The sequence below is a fragment of the Marmota monax genome, unplaced genomic scaffold, assembly GCF_021218885.2.
Source record: "Marmota monax isolate L192 unplaced genomic scaffold, Marmota_monax_Labrador192_F-V1.1 WCK01_AAM20220418_F8-fsc00053, whole genome shotgun sequence".
Taxonomy (NCBI): Eukaryota; Metazoa; Chordata; class Mammalia; order Rodentia; family Sciuridae; genus Marmota; species Marmota monax.
The window spans coordinates 6,364,286-6,381,947 of record NW_026693153.1 but is presented as its reverse complement, the minus strand read 5'-3'; the positions used below and the strand labels follow the sequence as shown (position 1 = coordinate 6,381,947).

At 34.0% G+C, this 17,662-nt stretch overlaps 1 protein-coding gene across 1 annotated transcript in view; it reads right to left on the bottom strand.

Moving 5' to 3' along the window:
• The window catches only part of Impg2 (interphotoreceptor matrix proteoglycan 2), an 89,955-nt gene that overhangs the window by 70,247 nt on the left and 2,046 nt on the right, over positions 1–17,662 (bottom strand). The window contains exon 2 of the mRNA XM_058582897.1: positions 17,189–17,437. Coding sequence (XP_058438880.1) covers positions 17,189–17,437 — 249 coding nt within the window. The remainder of the gene's footprint in view (positions 1–17,188; positions 17,438–17,662) is intronic.

Below are 17,662 nucleotides of genomic sequence, written 5' to 3'. Positions count from 1 at the left end.
CTGGGAGTTTGAGGAGGTATTCTCTCTGGGCATTCTGATCATTTTTTTCTCTAAACCTAAAACCACTCAAAAAATAATGTGCATTAATTTTAAAATATACAGGAGGACCAAAAAAGAAAAAAAGAATATTCAGGAGAAATATATTATTGCATTAAGACAAAAATAATTGAATTCATCAGCTAAGTTATTTCAAAGATTTGAAACTGAAAGGCTGTCAAACAGGGCATTTGCCTAGTTTGTATAGTACTGGGTATATTGCTATTCTGCAACCATTCAGAGGTGTAGATCACTCAAGGCAATGAACAGACTGAAATGAAAGGGAAGAGAAGGACAGTGGTAAGGGAGAAAATATGTAGCAGATATCAAGGAAATTATTTTTCATTACAAGAAGATTGAGTACTCATCAGACAGCATATTTAGGTGGAGTCTCTGGACTCACAGAGTCCTAGCCCTAGTTTCACCATGCACTATAGTTGGATAACCATGAGTAACTTTTACCGATTCAAAGCATCCATATACACATCTTTTTTTAATAGAATGAATAATTGCTACCTTACCTTATCTGTAAAAGTATTTTGTAAATTGAGAAGGGCTACATGGTTATCACATTATTATATTTAAATATCTCTTATCCAAAATGCTTGGTACCAAAAGTATTTCTAGTATTTTTTTTCATAATTTTGGAATATTTTCATATATGTAATGAGATAATTTGGGTATGGGACCCAAATTTAAACACAAAAAATCATTTCTGTTTCTCATATACCTTATACACATAGACTGAAGCTGATTTTATATGATACTTTTAATGTGCCTGCATCTTGACTACAACCTGACATATGAGGTCAGGTTTTGAAGTTTCCTTTTGTGTCATAATGTTAGCTCTTAAAAAGTTTAAAATTTTGGAGAATTTCAGATTTCCGATTTTCAGATTAGAGATGCTTAACCTGTGTTATGTTAGATTCTGGTTGTCTGACAGTTGATTGATGGAACAAGACAGTCTAAGCCCTCCCTATCCTCCCCCCCAAAAACCCCCCACCAACTCTTCAACTTTAACACACTATAAAACATATAAACCTTTGGCTACAAACAATTTATCATTCATTGAACTAACTGCATCCTTATTATCGCTATTTAAAACTTTTTAACCAATCAGCACACAGAAGAACTGAACGAGGCAGAGCTAACCAACCTATAGATTATAGTCTTTCCTCTCCTCTTAAAACTTCCAAACAGGGCTGAGTTGTAGCTCAATGATAGAGTGCTTGCCTCGCACACCTAAGGCCCAGGTTTAATCCTCAGCACCACATAAAAATAAACAAATAAAAATAAGGATATTGTATCCACCTGCAACTATTAAAAAAAAGATCCAAGCAGAGGTTGCTGTGGGTTCTCTACTTGGACCTACCATAGCATAGCTGGGATCTCTGCAACTCAACAATGAGGCTTTCCATGACCCAGGGAACATGGTGGAGTAGAAGAGCTTGCTTTCCAAGCTGCTCCTTGGCGTGAGACCAGAAAAGAGGATAAACAGCTTCACAGTAGGGTGGGTGAAAGAAGGATTTTACTGGGATTTCATACTGGACTCTCAGAACAGCTTATGAACTCAGAAGGTTGTATAGGTTGTAGATAATAAAATAAAAGAAGAAAGCCCTCAGCCCACACCCACACCTGCAGGAGATGATCCGCACTGGACAAAGTGGGGAGTGAGACTATGAGAACTCGCATTTCAGATGGTACTATGGTGTGTCTTGGTATGGAGAAATCAGAGATCAAGGATCAGATCTGGTGAACTGATCCAGAGGACGTACTACACTATACTTGCATGTGGTAAAGACACCACTCATCTCCCGGTTGTGTGTGGAGAGCCAAGGGAAGAGCCATCTTTTCACTATGCTAAGGACACCAGTGGCTGTAGGAGTGAGTTTAGGAGCCCATATCTGGAAAGCCAAGCTGGGTCCAAAATGCAGAACTGGCAGACACCTGCCACACAACTCATAGTGAACCCTAGGAAACCAGGAGAAAATTAAGCATAGAGGGTGTATTAACCAGGAGAATAAGGGGAGTAGAGACCTGAGAGATCCCAGGTCCCTCCCTCTCTTTGAGTCTGGCAGCTCTCAGAACCAGCTGGGGCAGGTCAGGATTTGACTAGGTATCCAGGCATGACTGTGATTGGGGACTGAGCCCAGGAGGCCAGGAAGGGCAGGATCCATGGGTGGAGAAGGGGGCAAAGGACTGGCTCCTCTGAGGTATGAGTGCAACTCAGGGTAGACTCCAGGGGTACAGTCTCCAAGTATGGATCAGCAGTTTCTGGGCCCTGGAGGTACACTGATTTAAAATCTTCAGACCAATCGGCACTCCGGGAAGCACCCTGTGCCTACCTAAAACTAACCCCTGTCTTCAGGAGGTCTGTCTCTGGGAACTCCTCTTACAGAAGTCTACAGTGATTCCACCCTGAGAGTAGAGCAGATAACACACTCCAACCCTCTCCACCTCGTACTGCTGAGAAGGGAACTGAGAATTTTTGAACTCCAAGTAGCAACTTGACAAACAACACAAACAGAGGAAGGATTTGACAACCTGAGGCCCCTATTCAAACATACAATACATACTTCAAGGAAAAAAAATGAAAAGACATTTGGGAACAGACAATGAACATATATTCTCAACTGACAATTTCTGAACACTGTAACAGAAACAATTCCTTAATTTTCATTAAGAACTTTTTTCTTCTTTTTTTATTTCTTTTCTTTCTTGCTTTCCTTCTTTCTCTCTTTCTTTCTTTCTTCATTTTTGGATTGTTTGTTTACTGAATGTTTCATGGACATTTATACATATACATATTTGTGTCTATTTTCTTATTTCTAACATTTTTGAAGGCAGCTATTTTTGATGACGCTATCTTTTCAGATCTAGGGGGTTTTATTTATTAGGGTATTTTGGTTTGGTTTTATATTGTTTTTACTTAATTCTCTTGATTCTCCTTCTTTTTCCTTTCTTTGCTAACAGCCAAATTCTATTCGCTCTTCCTTTAATATTTTACTTCTATTTTCTCTATGCCTTCATCATAATCATCCTACATCTCTTCTACATTCTCCCTGTCCACCATTTGAAATTGCAAACACTTTTGCAAACTTATTGTTTTTACTATTGGAAATTGCTTATCATACCATTTCTGTTTGTTGTGCCAATTCACATCGTAGATGTCATAGTAGGAACTAATTACTTAGTTCAATGATGTATATTGTTTGCATTGGTTATTGTTAATATTTGTCTCCCCCTAATCATGAGGTACTAGAAACCTTATGGGACACTGTAATTTCATAGAGTAGAAATTCAGCTGTCTCAGATTCATACTAAAAGATGGATAGCCACACAATATGAAAAAGCAAGGAAAAAAACCATCACAAACAAACCAAAATATCTCAATTACAGAATCCATTGACAACACAGTGGAGGAAATATCAGATCAGAAATTTAGAAAATTCAAGACAAACTGATCTACGAGGTAAAAGACAACATAAGGAGTGAAATCAGAGAGAAAATACGAGAAGTAAAAGATAGAGATCCAGAGGAAGAATCAATCAGAAATCCTCAAAATAAAGGAGTCAATAAGCCAAATTAAAAAGTCAATGGAAAGCATTACTAAAAGACTGGATGCTTGGAAGACAGACTTTCAGGCAATGAAGGCAGTGTGTGTGTGTGTGTGTGTGTGTGTGTGTGTGTGTGTGTGTTTTAATGGAGCTGTAATTATGATTCCAGTCTCTTGACTCCAGAGTGGTTAGGAATAGTTCAATGGACAAGGGAAATGAGAGAGTAAGGGAGAGAGAAAGTGAAAAGAAGGGAGTAGTGGGTAGGAGAAAGAGAAAGATGTGAAATAAATGCCGAAGGAGGGGTATGAACTGTAGTTGTTTAGTTTGAGTTATAATCTTGAAAATAAAGTTGACCATGAAGAAAAGATGTTAAGAGATCCTAAACAGAATTTTTAAGAAATATGGAAAATATCAAAAGGTCAAATAAAAGATTCATAGGAATAGATAAAGGCTCTAAAGTACAAACTAAAGGAATGTGCGATCTTTTCAATGAAATAATATCAGAAAATTTCAAAAAAATTAAGAATGAAATGGAAAATCAAATACAGAACTTCAAATATACAAAATTATAACAGACCCACTCCAAGGCACATTATTATGAAAATGCCTAACATACAGAATAATGATAGAATTTTGAAAGCTGCTAGAGAAAAACAACTTGTCATAATTAGAGGATCCAAATCCATTAGATGATCTATTAGAGAATCTGGATCCTCTAATTGTGGTCACAATTTGGATCTCAGCTGATTTTCGAACCCAAACCCTAAAAGCTAGGAGGTCTTGGAAAAATATACACCAATCTCTGAAAGAAAATGGATGCCACCCAAGAATACTATATCCAGCAAAATTAAGCTTCAGATTTGAAGATGAAATAAAAACCTTCCATGAAAAAGAAAAGTTAAAAGAATTCACAACTAAAAAGACTGTATTACAAAATATATGATATGGAGAATAAAAATAAAAACCACCAAGAATATACTAGAAGGATATTCAAGCTAATGAAAATCTAATTCAACTTAAATCTGGCAATAAATCAAATTGACAGGGAATAAAAATCATCTCTTGATAATAATACTAAATGTTATTAGACTAAGCTCATTAATCAAATGACATATGCTGGCAGACTGGATTAAAAACAAACAAGAATCAACAATATGCTGTCTCCAAGAGACTCAACTCATAGGCAAAGACATCACAGACTGAAGGTAAAAGGATGGGAAGAAAACATCACTTAATATGGATTGCATAAACAAGTAGGAGTTTCTATTTTCAATCAGATAAAGTTGACTTCAACCCAAAGTTAATCAGAAGAGACAAAGGAGGTCACTTCATAATGCATAAGAGAATCAGACAACAACTAGAAATAACAATCATAAATATTTATGGCCCAAACAATGGAATATCTGAGTATAAACACACCCTTCTCAATATCAAGAATCAAATAAGCCACGACACACCTCTCATCACTAGATAGATCTTCTAAACAAAAATTTAATTAAAAAGCTACAGAACTAAAAAAAATAATTAATAATTATTTAGACTAAACAGACATATATAGAATATTTCATTCAGTAGCTGAATACACTTTCTTTTTGGCAGCACATAGAACAATTTCTAATATAGACCACATTTTAGGACACAAGGCAACTCTTAGAAAATACAAAAAAAAAAAAAATAGCTGGGCACAGTGGTACACACCTGTAATTCCAGTGGCTGGGGTGGCTGAGACAGGAGGAGTGTGAGTTGAAAGCCAGCCTGAGCAATGTAATGAGGCCCGTAGAAATTTAATAAGACCCTGTCTCTAAATCAAATATAAAAGGGCAGGGAATGTGGCTCAGTGGTTAAGTGCCCCTAGGTTCAATCCCCAGTACCAAAAAAAAAAAAAAAAAAAAAAGAAAGAAAGAAAGAAAAGAAAATACAAGAAAAATAGAGATGATACACTGAATTCTTTCAGATCATAATGTAATAAAATTAGAAATCTATTATTAGAAGAAAAAAATTACTCTAACACCTGGAGACTAAATAATGTGCTATTGAATGACCAATGGATAGCAGAAGAATCAGGGGTGGAATAAAAAAGTACTTAAGAGGTAAATGAGAATAGTGATACAACATATCAAAATCTCAGGACACTATGAAGGCAGTTCTAAGAGGAAAGTTCATAGCTTTGAGCTCATTCATTAAAAGAACAGAAAGTCACCAAATAAATAATCTACCATTACATCTCAAAGCCATAGAAAAAGAAGGATAAATCAATACCAAATTACTAAAAGACAGGAAATAATTAAATTAGACCCAAAATTGAAATTGAAATTGAAGAAAAAACAACCAAACAAAAAGTTGTTTCTTTGAAAATAAATAAATAAAACTGATAAACCCTTAGCACCAAGCTAACCCCGCTGCCCCCCCCCCGAAAAAAAAAGAGAGGAAAAACTCAAACTATTAAATTTGTGATGAAAATGAAAATATCACCATGGAAACTACTGAAATACAGACAATAATAAGAAATTATTTTGAAAATTTATACTCCAATAAATTATAACATCTAGAAGACATTGACAAATTTCTAAGGAGGTATGACCTACCCAAGTTGAATCAGGAGGATATAGAAAATATAAACAGATTAATTTCAAGTGATGAAATTGAAGATGCCATCAAAAGCCTATCAACAAAGAAAATCCCAGAACCACACAGATTCTCAGCCCAGTTATACCAGACCTTCAAAGAAGAACTAACACCAATCTTTCTCAAATTATTTCACAAAGTAGAAAAGGAGGGAACCCTTCAAAATTCATTCCATGAAGCTACTAATACCCTGAGGGGGGAAAAATGACAAAGAAAAGAAAGAAAACTATATACCAATAATCTTGATGAACATAGATGCAATATTCTTAATAAAACACTGGCAAATTGCATAGAAAAAGGACATTAAGAAGATAGTGCACCATGATTAAGTGGGGTTCATCCCAGGGATGCAAGATCAGTTCAACATACAGAAATCAATAAATATAACTGACCACATCAATTATACTTAAAGAAAAGAACCACATGATTATCAATAAAAGCAGAAAAAGCATTTGACAAAATACAGCATTTATTCATGTTTTAAAAACTAGAGATAGTAGGAATATATCTTGACATTGTAAAAGCCTTAAACAATAAACGAAGGCCAACATCATTCTGAATGGAAAAAACTGAAATCACTCCCTCTAAAAACCTGGAACAAGACAGGATGCCCTCTTTTACCACTTCTATTCAACCTAGTCCTTAAAATTCTAGCCTGAGCAATTAGGCAAAAGAAAGAAATTAAAGAGATATGAATAGGAAAAGAAGAGCTCAAACTATTTGTTTGCTGACAACATGATCCATATTTAGAAGATCCAGAAAATTGGGGGGAACTCATAAATGAATTTAGCAAAGTAGCAGAATCAACACCCATAAATCAACTGCATTCCTATACAGCAATGATGAATAAGCTCAAAGAGAAATTAGGAAAACTATCTCATTAACAATAGCCTCAAAACAAATAAACAAACTTGAGAATCAATCTAACAAAAGAGGTAAAGGATATCTACAATGAAAACTATAGAAAACTAAAGAAGGAATTGAAGGGCTGGGGATTTAGCTTAGTTGGTAAAGTGCTTGCCTCACATGCACAAGGCCATGGGTTCAATCCCAAGAACCACCAAAAAAAAAAAATGAAACCACCATTTGATCCAGCTCTCCAATCCTTGGTCTATACACAAAGGACTTAAAATCAGTATACTGCAGTGACACAGCCACATCAATGTTCATAACAGCTCAATTCACAATAGCTAAATTGTGGAAGCAACCTAGATGCCCTTCAACAGATGAATGGATAAAGAAACTGTGGTACATATATGCAATGGAATATTACTCAGAATTTAAAGAGAACAAAATTATGGCATTTGCAGGTAAATAGATGGAGTTGGAGACTATCATGCTAAGTGAAGAAAGCCAATCCCAAAAAAACAAAATCTGAATGTTCTGTCTGATAAGAAGATGATGATCCATAATGGTGGGGGCGGGGCGCAGGGGCATGGAGGCAGGAACAATGGTGGAATGAGATGAACATCACTACCCTAGGTACATGTAGGACTGAACATGTGGTGTGACTGTACATCATATACAGTCAGAGAAATGAAAAGTCATGTTCCATTTGTGTATAATGAATCAAAATATATTCTGTTGTTGTGTATAACTACTTAGAACAATTTTTTTAAAAGCTAAAAAAAATAAAAGGAACGAATTGAAGAAGACCTTAAAGATGGAAAAATCTCCCATGCCCTTGAATAGGCAAAACTAAAATTCTCAAAATTGCCATATTACCAAAATCGCTATGCAGAATTAATGCAATTCATATTAAAATTCCAATAACATCCTTTGTAGAAATAGAACAACCAGTCATGAAATTCATTTGGAAAGCTAAGTGGCCCAGAATAGCCAAATCAATCCTTAGTGAAAAAAGCAGAGCAGGAAGCATCACAACACTAGATCTTAAATTATACTACAGAGCTACAGTAACAAAAACAGCAGGGTTAGCACCAAAACCCGCAGCAAGACCAATGAAATAGAATAAAAGACAGAGACAAACCCATATAAACACAGATATCTCAAATTAGACTAGACAACGGTGCCAAAAACATACATTGGAGAAAAGACAGTCTCTTCAAAAATTGCTGGGAAAACTGGAAATCCTTATGTAGTAGAATGAAGTTTAACTCCCTTACACCCTGCACAAAACTCAACTCAAAGTGGCTCACAGTCATAATTATTAGACTAGAAACTCTACACCTACTAGAAGAAAATTTAGGCCCAACGCTCCAATATATCAGTTTAAGAACCACTCAACAAGAATCCTAAAATGCAAGAAGTAAAATTTTAAAAATCAATAAATGATGTGATTCTGCAACTTGTATTTGGGGTAAAAATGGGAGTTCATAACCCACTTGAATCAAATGTATGAAAGATGATATGTCATGAGCTTTGTAATGTTTTGAACAACCAATAAAAAAAGAAAAAAAAATCAATAAATTAAATGGTATCAAATTAAAAATTTTCTTCACAGCAAAGGAAACAATCAAGAGTGTGATGTGAGAGCCTACAGAACAGGAGAAAATCTTTGCCACCTACACCTTGAATAAGATGTTAATTTCCAGGATATGCAAATAACTTAAAAAGCTTAACACCAATAAAACAAAAAAACCCAATCAATAAATGGGCGAAGGAACTAATAATATGCTTCTCAAAAGAGAAAACATGAACAGTGTTATGGTTTAGATATGGTGTCCCCCAAAAGCTCACATGTTATACTATGCAAGAAGGTTCAGAGGACAAATGATTGGGTTGTGAGAGTCTTAACCCAATCAGCAAATTAATCCTGATTAATCTAATCAGTGAATTAATCCCCTGATATGGATTAACTTAGTGGTAACTGAAGTGGTAGAGTGTGGTTGGAGGACGTGGGAATTGGGGGCATGGTATCAGGTTATATATTTGTATCTGGCAAGTAGAAATCTCTCTCTTTGCTTCCTGACAATCATGTGAGCTGTTTCCCTCTGCCACATTCTTCTGCCATGATGTTCTGCCTCACCTCGAGCCCCACAGAATGAAGCCAGCCTTCTATGGACTCTGACCTCTGAAACCGTGAGCCCTCAAAAGAACTTTTCTTCCCTAAAATTATTCTGGCCAGATCTTTTAGTCATAGCAGTGAAAAAGATGACTAAAACAGTCAACAAATACATGAAAAAATGTTCAACATCTCTAGCAATTAGAGAAATGCAAAGTAAAATTACATTGAGATTTCACTTCACTCCAACCAGAATGGCTATTATCAAGGATATAAGTAACAATAAGGTACACTCATACATTGCTGGTGGGAATGAAAAGTGGTGCAACCACTATGGAAAGCAGAATAGAGATTCCTCAAAAAAACGAAGAATGGAATCACCGTTTAACCCAGTTATAACCACTCCTCAGTGTGTATTCAAGGGATTTAAAATCAGCATGCTACAGTGATGCAGCTACATTAATATGATAGCAGCACATTTCACAATAGCTAAGTTATGGAACCAACCCAAATGCCCATCAACAGATGGATAAAAAAATTGTGGTAGGACTGGGGTTTTGGCTCAGTGGTAGAGCACTGGCCTAGCATGTGTAAGGCACTGGGTTCGATCCTCAGCACCTCAAAAAATAAGTAAATAAATAAAATAAAGGTATTGTGTCCATATACAACTAAATGTATATGTGTCCATATACAATACACACACACACACACACACACACACACACACCCCATGGAATATTACTCAGCCATAAAGAAGAATGACTTTATGACATTCACCAGTAAATGTATGGATCTGGAGACTATCACACTAAGTGAAATAAGTCAATACCAAAAAACCAAAGGTCAAATGTTCTCTCTGTTATATAGATGCTAACCCAAAACCAGGGATGGTGAGGGGAAGAAGTTCAGTGGATTAGACAAAGGAGAATGAAGGGAAGGGAAGGAATAGGAATGACAATGGAATGACTCTGACATAACTTTCCCATGTACATATATGAACATACCACAGTGAATCTAAAAAGAGAGAGAGAGAGAGAGAGAGAGAATTCATTACTATTGGAAATTATTTATATATTTATTATTTCATTATTTTGTATCCTTACCCATACTGGTCTAAAATTAATAAAAATAAATTTTATTAGATTTTTTTTAAAAAATTCAAACAAAAGTTTAAGTATATACCGAAAGATAATGCAAAGGTAAACGTCTAGATCAGTAAAAACAAGAACAAAAAAAAGTGAATGCCTATAACATCTGGTTCTGAAATGAAGTGATTCAGAGAAATTATAAAAAATTGTTAGACGAAATAATTATATATCCATAGGGAAAGAAGAAAATTAATCTCAACCTTTACTTCATACTTTACATATAAAAATATTGAAATATGACAGCTAAAACTATAAAATTTCTAAAAGAAAATGTGGAAGAATATCTGCATGTCTTGGGGATATGCAGAAGTTTCACAGGATACACAAAACAACAATTATTTAAAAATGATAAATTAGAATTTATCAAACTGTGAAGTCTCCCCTTATCAAAAGATACTATTAGGGCTGGGGTTGTGGCTCAGTGTCTTAGTACCCAAGTTCAATCCCCAGTACTGAAAAAAAAAAACCAAGATGCTATTAGTATAAATTAATAGGCAAGCTATACATGGAGGATAATATTCAAAATAGATATATCTAACACAGAATTGATATTTGGGATATTTCTAAAATTGCTACAATTCCCTAATTATAAAATAAATAATGCATTTTTTGTATTTATTTTTTTAGTTGTAGTTGGACACAATATCTTTATTTCACTTATTTATTTTTATGTGGTACCAGGGTCTCGAACGTGTGAGGTGAGTGCTCTACCGCTGAGCTACAACCCCAGCCCCAAACAATGCAATTTTTAAAACAGACAAGGACTAAAACAGCCATTGCACAAAGGAAGAAATATAAAATAGCCAATGAGCATGTTAAAAAGTGTTCAACAGACTGGGGCTGTAGCTCAGTGGTAGAGCATTTGCCTCGCATGCATGAGGCACTGGGTTTGATCCTCAGCACCCCATAAAAAATAAATTAATAAACAGAGATATGTGTGTCTATCTACAACTAAAAAAAAATTTAAGAAAAAAAAAGTGTTCACCATCATTCGTCTTTCAGAGAAAATTAAAGTCTCCACGTACAAGCAAGAATGGTTGAAACTTTTTACATGGGCAATGCCAAAATTTAGCAGGACTTTAGAGCAAACATAGCCCTCATTTTTTTTTTATAGAAATGTAAAATAGTACAACCACTTTGGAATAAATATTAAGAGTTTCTTTTATAACTAAATATACACCTAAATTCTGAGGATATGGTTCAACAAATGCCACATACTTCACTATTTGACCTATCACAAGGCCTCTTTAGAACACCATCCTTGCCAAAAAAAAAAAAAAAAAGTTTCATTAGCCTTTAGTTACTGCTCATGATAACCTTCTGTCTTACAGAAGATAACCAATCTAAAAATGCTTCTCCTCTGACAGAGATAATCCCTGCCCTGGACTGGTAGAGAAAGGGAAAATGTGATGACAATATTCTGAAGAAGGAAATGCCAGCATTTAATCTGTCTTCAACACTACTCCTAGGTCTCAGGCTGGTTTCTTATCTAATACATATAAATCTAGAAATTCAGTAAGGAGGAGTCATTTTTTTAGGGCTGCTATATTTTCCTTTTGGAATTGTAAAGACCAAAGCATGTGGAACATTCAATTTTGGTTCATTAAGGCAAGAAAATGAAATAAAATGCAAACATATTAGAAAACATGAAAACACTTCAGATAAAATAATCATCCATGGAGAAGACCCTAAGGAATACATGAAGAAGGTACTAAAACTAATAAGGGAGATTAGCAAAGTTGCAGGATTAAAGATCAATATATGAAAATCAGTTATATTTCTACATACTAGCAGGGACCAATCAGAAATTAAAATTTTCCTGCAATCATTAACAATAGCAGGAAAAAAATGTGAAATCCTTAAAGACAAAATCTGATAAAATGTGCATGATCTATGCACTGAATAAAACATTAGTTATATACTCCTACCATTTAATCAATGACAATGTCATTTACTTAGGATCTACAATAACCCCAGAACTCTTAGCCAATATATCCTTAAAGACATTATTATTATTACTATTAGTAGTAGTAGTAGTAGTAGTAGTAGTAGTATTTATTCCTGTTTCAATAAAGAAAAAACAGAATTTTAAAAATAGAACAATTTTCCTAAAGACATAGAGCCAGCAAACCTGCAGATCAAATATTACATGGGGCATACATACACTTAAAAGATTGTTATTTACCTGAAATTCAAATTTAACTCAGTGCCCTGAATTTTTATTTGCTAAATCTGGCAGCACTATGTGTGGGTCAGATATGGCCATATCCATTGGGACTCTACCCCTTGCACAGTACATTTTAAATATATAGAACTATACCTAGCTTTTGAGTTCCAAGACCCTGCATATTTTCTCTGGAAAATACCAACCCATTCTTCAAAACTCAGTTCAACTGGCTTCTACTAACCCAGGCATGGATATATATTCTCACATGTGTCCTTCCCACATATACACCTTGTACATACTTTATTTCTGCATATTCTACATTGACTTTATTATTGTGGTTATTACAGTAACTGGCAGAATCATTATGAATTAAGGTTGCATGTGTGAATTAACAAATAAATGAACAAAAAAGAAAATATAAATAATTATAAAGCATTGTTGGGAAAAATTGAAGATCTGAATATAAACTGAAAAATACATCATGTTCATACATCAGAAGACTCAATGTTCTTAAGATGACAGGTTCCCAAATTGATCTTTAAACTTGCAATCACAATCAAAATCTCAGCAACCTTTTTTTGTATAAATTAGAAGATTGGTTTTATATTTATAAAAAGTACAAAGGATTTTTTATTTGTATAAAGTACAAAGGATCTAGCATAACCAATAAATATAATAAGTAATAAAATATAAGAATTTACACTATATGGTTTCCTTATTTTAATGTTTACAGTAATAAATAATGGGAATTGGCTGGGTACAGTGGTGCACTCTATAGTCCCAGCTGCTTGGAAGGCTGAGACAGGAGGATCACAAGTTCAAAGCCAGCCTCAGCAACAGCAAGGTGCTAAGAACTTCAGTGAGACCCTGTCTCTAAATAAAATACAAGCTAGTACTGGGGATGTGGCTCAGTGGTTGAATGCCCCTGAGTTCAGTCCCCGGTACCCAAAAGAAAAAAAAAATAATGGGAATCCATACAAAAGTAGACAAATAGATCAGTGGAACAAAATGAAGAATATAGAAATATACAGAAGTTTATGCAGAAGATTATATAGGTATACTGGCAAGAACAAATGATCTTTTTAGTAAATAATGCTAGAACAACTTACATGTATATACAAAAAATCAGCATTGATCCATACGAATCATATACATCATTAACTCAAAGTAGATCATAGACTTAAATATACAGACCTAAAAATTTAAATTTCTATAGGAAAAAATAGGAGGAAACTTCATGATCTTGGGTTAAACAAACTTGGATCCAACACCAAAAACATAATTCCCCCCCAACAAAAAATGATAAATGGGACTTTATCAAAATTAAACTTCTGCTCCTCAAAAGATATCATTAAGAAAATAAAAAGTAAAAATTACGAAAAATGTGTGCAAAACATATATCAAAGAACTAGTATTCAGAATATATTAAGAATTGTTACAATTCAATAATAGCCTTCATTGTTTTTTGTTGTTGGTGGTGGTGGTGCTGGGATTGAACAAGGGATGCTCTACCACTGAGCTATATATCCTCAGTCTCTTTTATTTTTTATTTTCAGACAGATTCTTGCTAAATTTCTGAGGCTGGCCTCAAAACTAGGATTCTTTTGCCTTAGCCTCCCAAGTATCTACAGTCCAGTATCTTAAATAGACAACATACTTGAATGCACTCTTCATATACAAAAAAAAAGATATAAAAATGTGCTATACCCATAAATAAAAATGTGGTCAAAACCATTTGTCATTAAGACAATGCAAATTAAAGCCACAAAAAAATACATGCATTAGAATGACTAACATTTAAAAAGACTGACAACAGGACTGGAGTTGTGGCTCAGTGGTAGAGCACTTGCCTCCCACGTATGAGGCCCTAGGTTCGATCCTCAGTACCACATATAAATAAACAAATAAAATAAAGGTTAAAAAAAAAAAAGACTGTCACACACCAAGTGTTGAAAGGATGTAGAAAAACTAGAGATCTAAAACTGTGAGAATAACGAAGTCATACTGGAAAGCAATTTGACAGTTTTTTGGTTTTTTTTAAGTTAAATAAATAGGGCTGGGGTTGTGGCTCAGCAGTAGAGTGTTTGCCTAGCATGTGTGAGGCCCTGGGTTCGATCCTCAGCACCACATAAAAATAAATAAATAAAATAAAGGTATTGTGTCCAACTACAACTAAAAAATAAGTATTTTTTAAAAGTTAAATAAATACCTGTCATGTGACCTAGCCATGCTACAATTACTCAATAGAAATGAGAACATGTTCAAACAAAAACTTGAATACAAATGGTCATAATAGCTTTCTTCATAATTGCTAATAACTAAAAACAACCCAAATATCCCAAATTGGGGTGTGTTCACAAAATTGAATACTACTCAAAAATAAAAGATAAACTATTGCTACACAAAAGAATCATGGATTAATCTCAAAATAATTATACTGAGTAAAAAAGACAAAAAGAGCACATACTATTTTATTTATATGTGCAACTATAGAAATGCAAACTAATACATAAAGACAGATAGATAGATAGATAGATAGATAGATAGATAGATAGATAATAGATAGATAGATAGCCTCAGTATTGAAAGAGATGCAGTTAAGGGAAGGAGGAATTAGGATCAAGAAGAATCATTTAGAATTAATGGAAAAGACAAATTCCTTATTTTAATTGTAGTGATGACTTCAAGAGTAAATGTATTTGTCAAAACTAATCAAAGTTTACTTTAAATGCCTATAATCCATCAAAGCTGTCTTTAAAAGTTTCAGCTGCAAAAATGATTTTTAAAAAAGGAGACTATTAATGACATTCGTTTCTAAGTATCCTATTTGTTTGATTTTACTGAATATTAATCTAAATGCAATTGCTTTCTAATATGGAAGATGCAAGTTTGTTGTTGTTCAAATTTGTTGCACCAACTAGCAATTGATGCCAAATTCTCTATTAAGGAAAAACTGGGAAAATTATTAGGACAAATTGAACAGTAGATATATCCCTCCCTTCAAGTTTCAAATATTTGACTTTAAGGCTATAATCCAAATTATCTCTTCAAAATCAAGACCTAGTTGAAATATTCATTTTCCCCAAATGAAAAACAAATGAAATATTGGGGTTTTTTTTAATCACGACAGTAACAGTTATATAAACATTGTTTTAATCTTGATGTGCTAGGTCAATCATTTTAGTTTTATGAAGTCTCTTTTCAATGACTTCATTCCTACCATCCACATTTTAAAATCTATTATTCCAAGAATGACTTATTTTTCTTTTTGTTGGCTTCTTTTTCAATAGTATCTCTTGAATTTATAAAAACAAGAGCAAAACAATCACAAAGTATTACTAGTTCCTTAAGTGACTGGTCCTTTTCTCTTCACTATTAACCAGCAGCTGAGATATCTAAATATGATGATCTATTTAAAAATAATACAAAGCAAAAATCCAGATAGCACAAATCATTGTATTTCTAATTCACTTTCAGTTCCTTTATTCTCTTTCTATTCTCTTTGAAATTTCCCATTCCTGGTTATGTCCTATTTACAAAATGTCAGGTCAATGAATCTCATTTGAAAAGGAAAAGGAAAAGGGATGGAGATAAAGCTTAGTGATAGAGTGCTTGCTTAGCATGCATGAGGCCCTGAGTTTGATATGGTTCTATAAAAAAGAACAACAAAGTAAAAGAAAAGCATATTGCTTATTAATTTTTGATGGTCCCCAAATACAATGAAGAAATATAAATATACTAAAAAAAGAGCTGCTGTACATTTTACCAATTTACAAACAAAAACATCAAATATACATAATATCTGATACTAAATTTCTGTTTTATTTTATTAATGTGGTATGGAAAATAAGGACAAAGAAGAGAAAAATAATTTGATAATAGTAGCTCAGAAGAGGCTCATCTAACCTAGTGCCTGGAAGATAGCAAATGCTTACTAAACATTTGTTATAAAAATGAATGAATGCATGCCTGAACAAGCCTGATTTCATTATCATTTCATCATTTATCTCCACTTTAGCTTACTAACATTGCATCCATATTATGGCTTTTTATTGGCTGTTGAACAGCAAAAAGCAGAGCATGGAAATCCTCCAAAAGACTAAGAGACATAGTAAGGTCAACTAAGCAATGTTAGTAAATGTAAGAAAGAGAGTGAATTCACATGACAAAAAGGCATAAGTTCAAGGCTCATACTGTTTAAAAAAAAAAAATCCAACTTATCATGCTTTAGGGACCATAAGAAGTGCTATCATTTCAGACATAAAAATTTTTATATGTCCTAACTAGACATCAATCTGTAGAATGTCTAAACTACAAAATAAATTGATTATATTTTCATCAATAGGGAGGCAAGTGAGTGTACCTTGGCAAATATAATCTGTGAGTGTATTTAGGTAAATTATTGTAATGGAGAGAAGCAAAATTAATTCCTCCAGCAATACAAACCAGTATTCTTGAAGTGCTTAAAAGATTTAAAACTTTTCATATTTCAGAGTGACGTAAATTTCCTTCTGAAATCATATTACTACTATATTCTTAGCAAGTTCTTTGCTCATAGCAAATAGATAATATTTGGCTCAGTTTTGTCTAAATTATCACAAGTTTTGACTTACGATGTGATACTAATCAATGTAATGGAATAATGTTTGAATTTCTTTATGGGATCCCAAGGATTAGGATGTTTTCTTACCTCGAACTCTAAAATACTTCACATGGTTTGCCACAGCCTCTGTCACACTTTCATTTGGGCAGATTTTTACTCCATTAGGAAACAAAATAGATCGCCGCCTTCTAAGGAACCAAGGTCTTTCAGCTTCTCTGTGGTCCAGAAGCTGCTTCTTCTCAGCAGGTAGAGAACGGTCTGTAGATTCTTTGGGCAGGAGAAAAGAAACTGCACTCTTGCTTTCTTGGATCTCTTCAAAAAACAAGTAGGTTTGTACTATAGAGTGAAAGCACAATCAAGGCGTTTGATGAGGCATAAGATAGGGCACAAAAGGCAACTAAAAACAAAACTGACACTTGTGCCACATTTGGATTTTGAAATTGATACTCATATTATAGACAGGCTTGCATGTCTAAGAAGGAAAGGAGTGAAGTTTTCAATATTTTCCATTTAATTTCTACTCCTTTACTCTAAGATTGTTATTGAAATCAAGTATATATC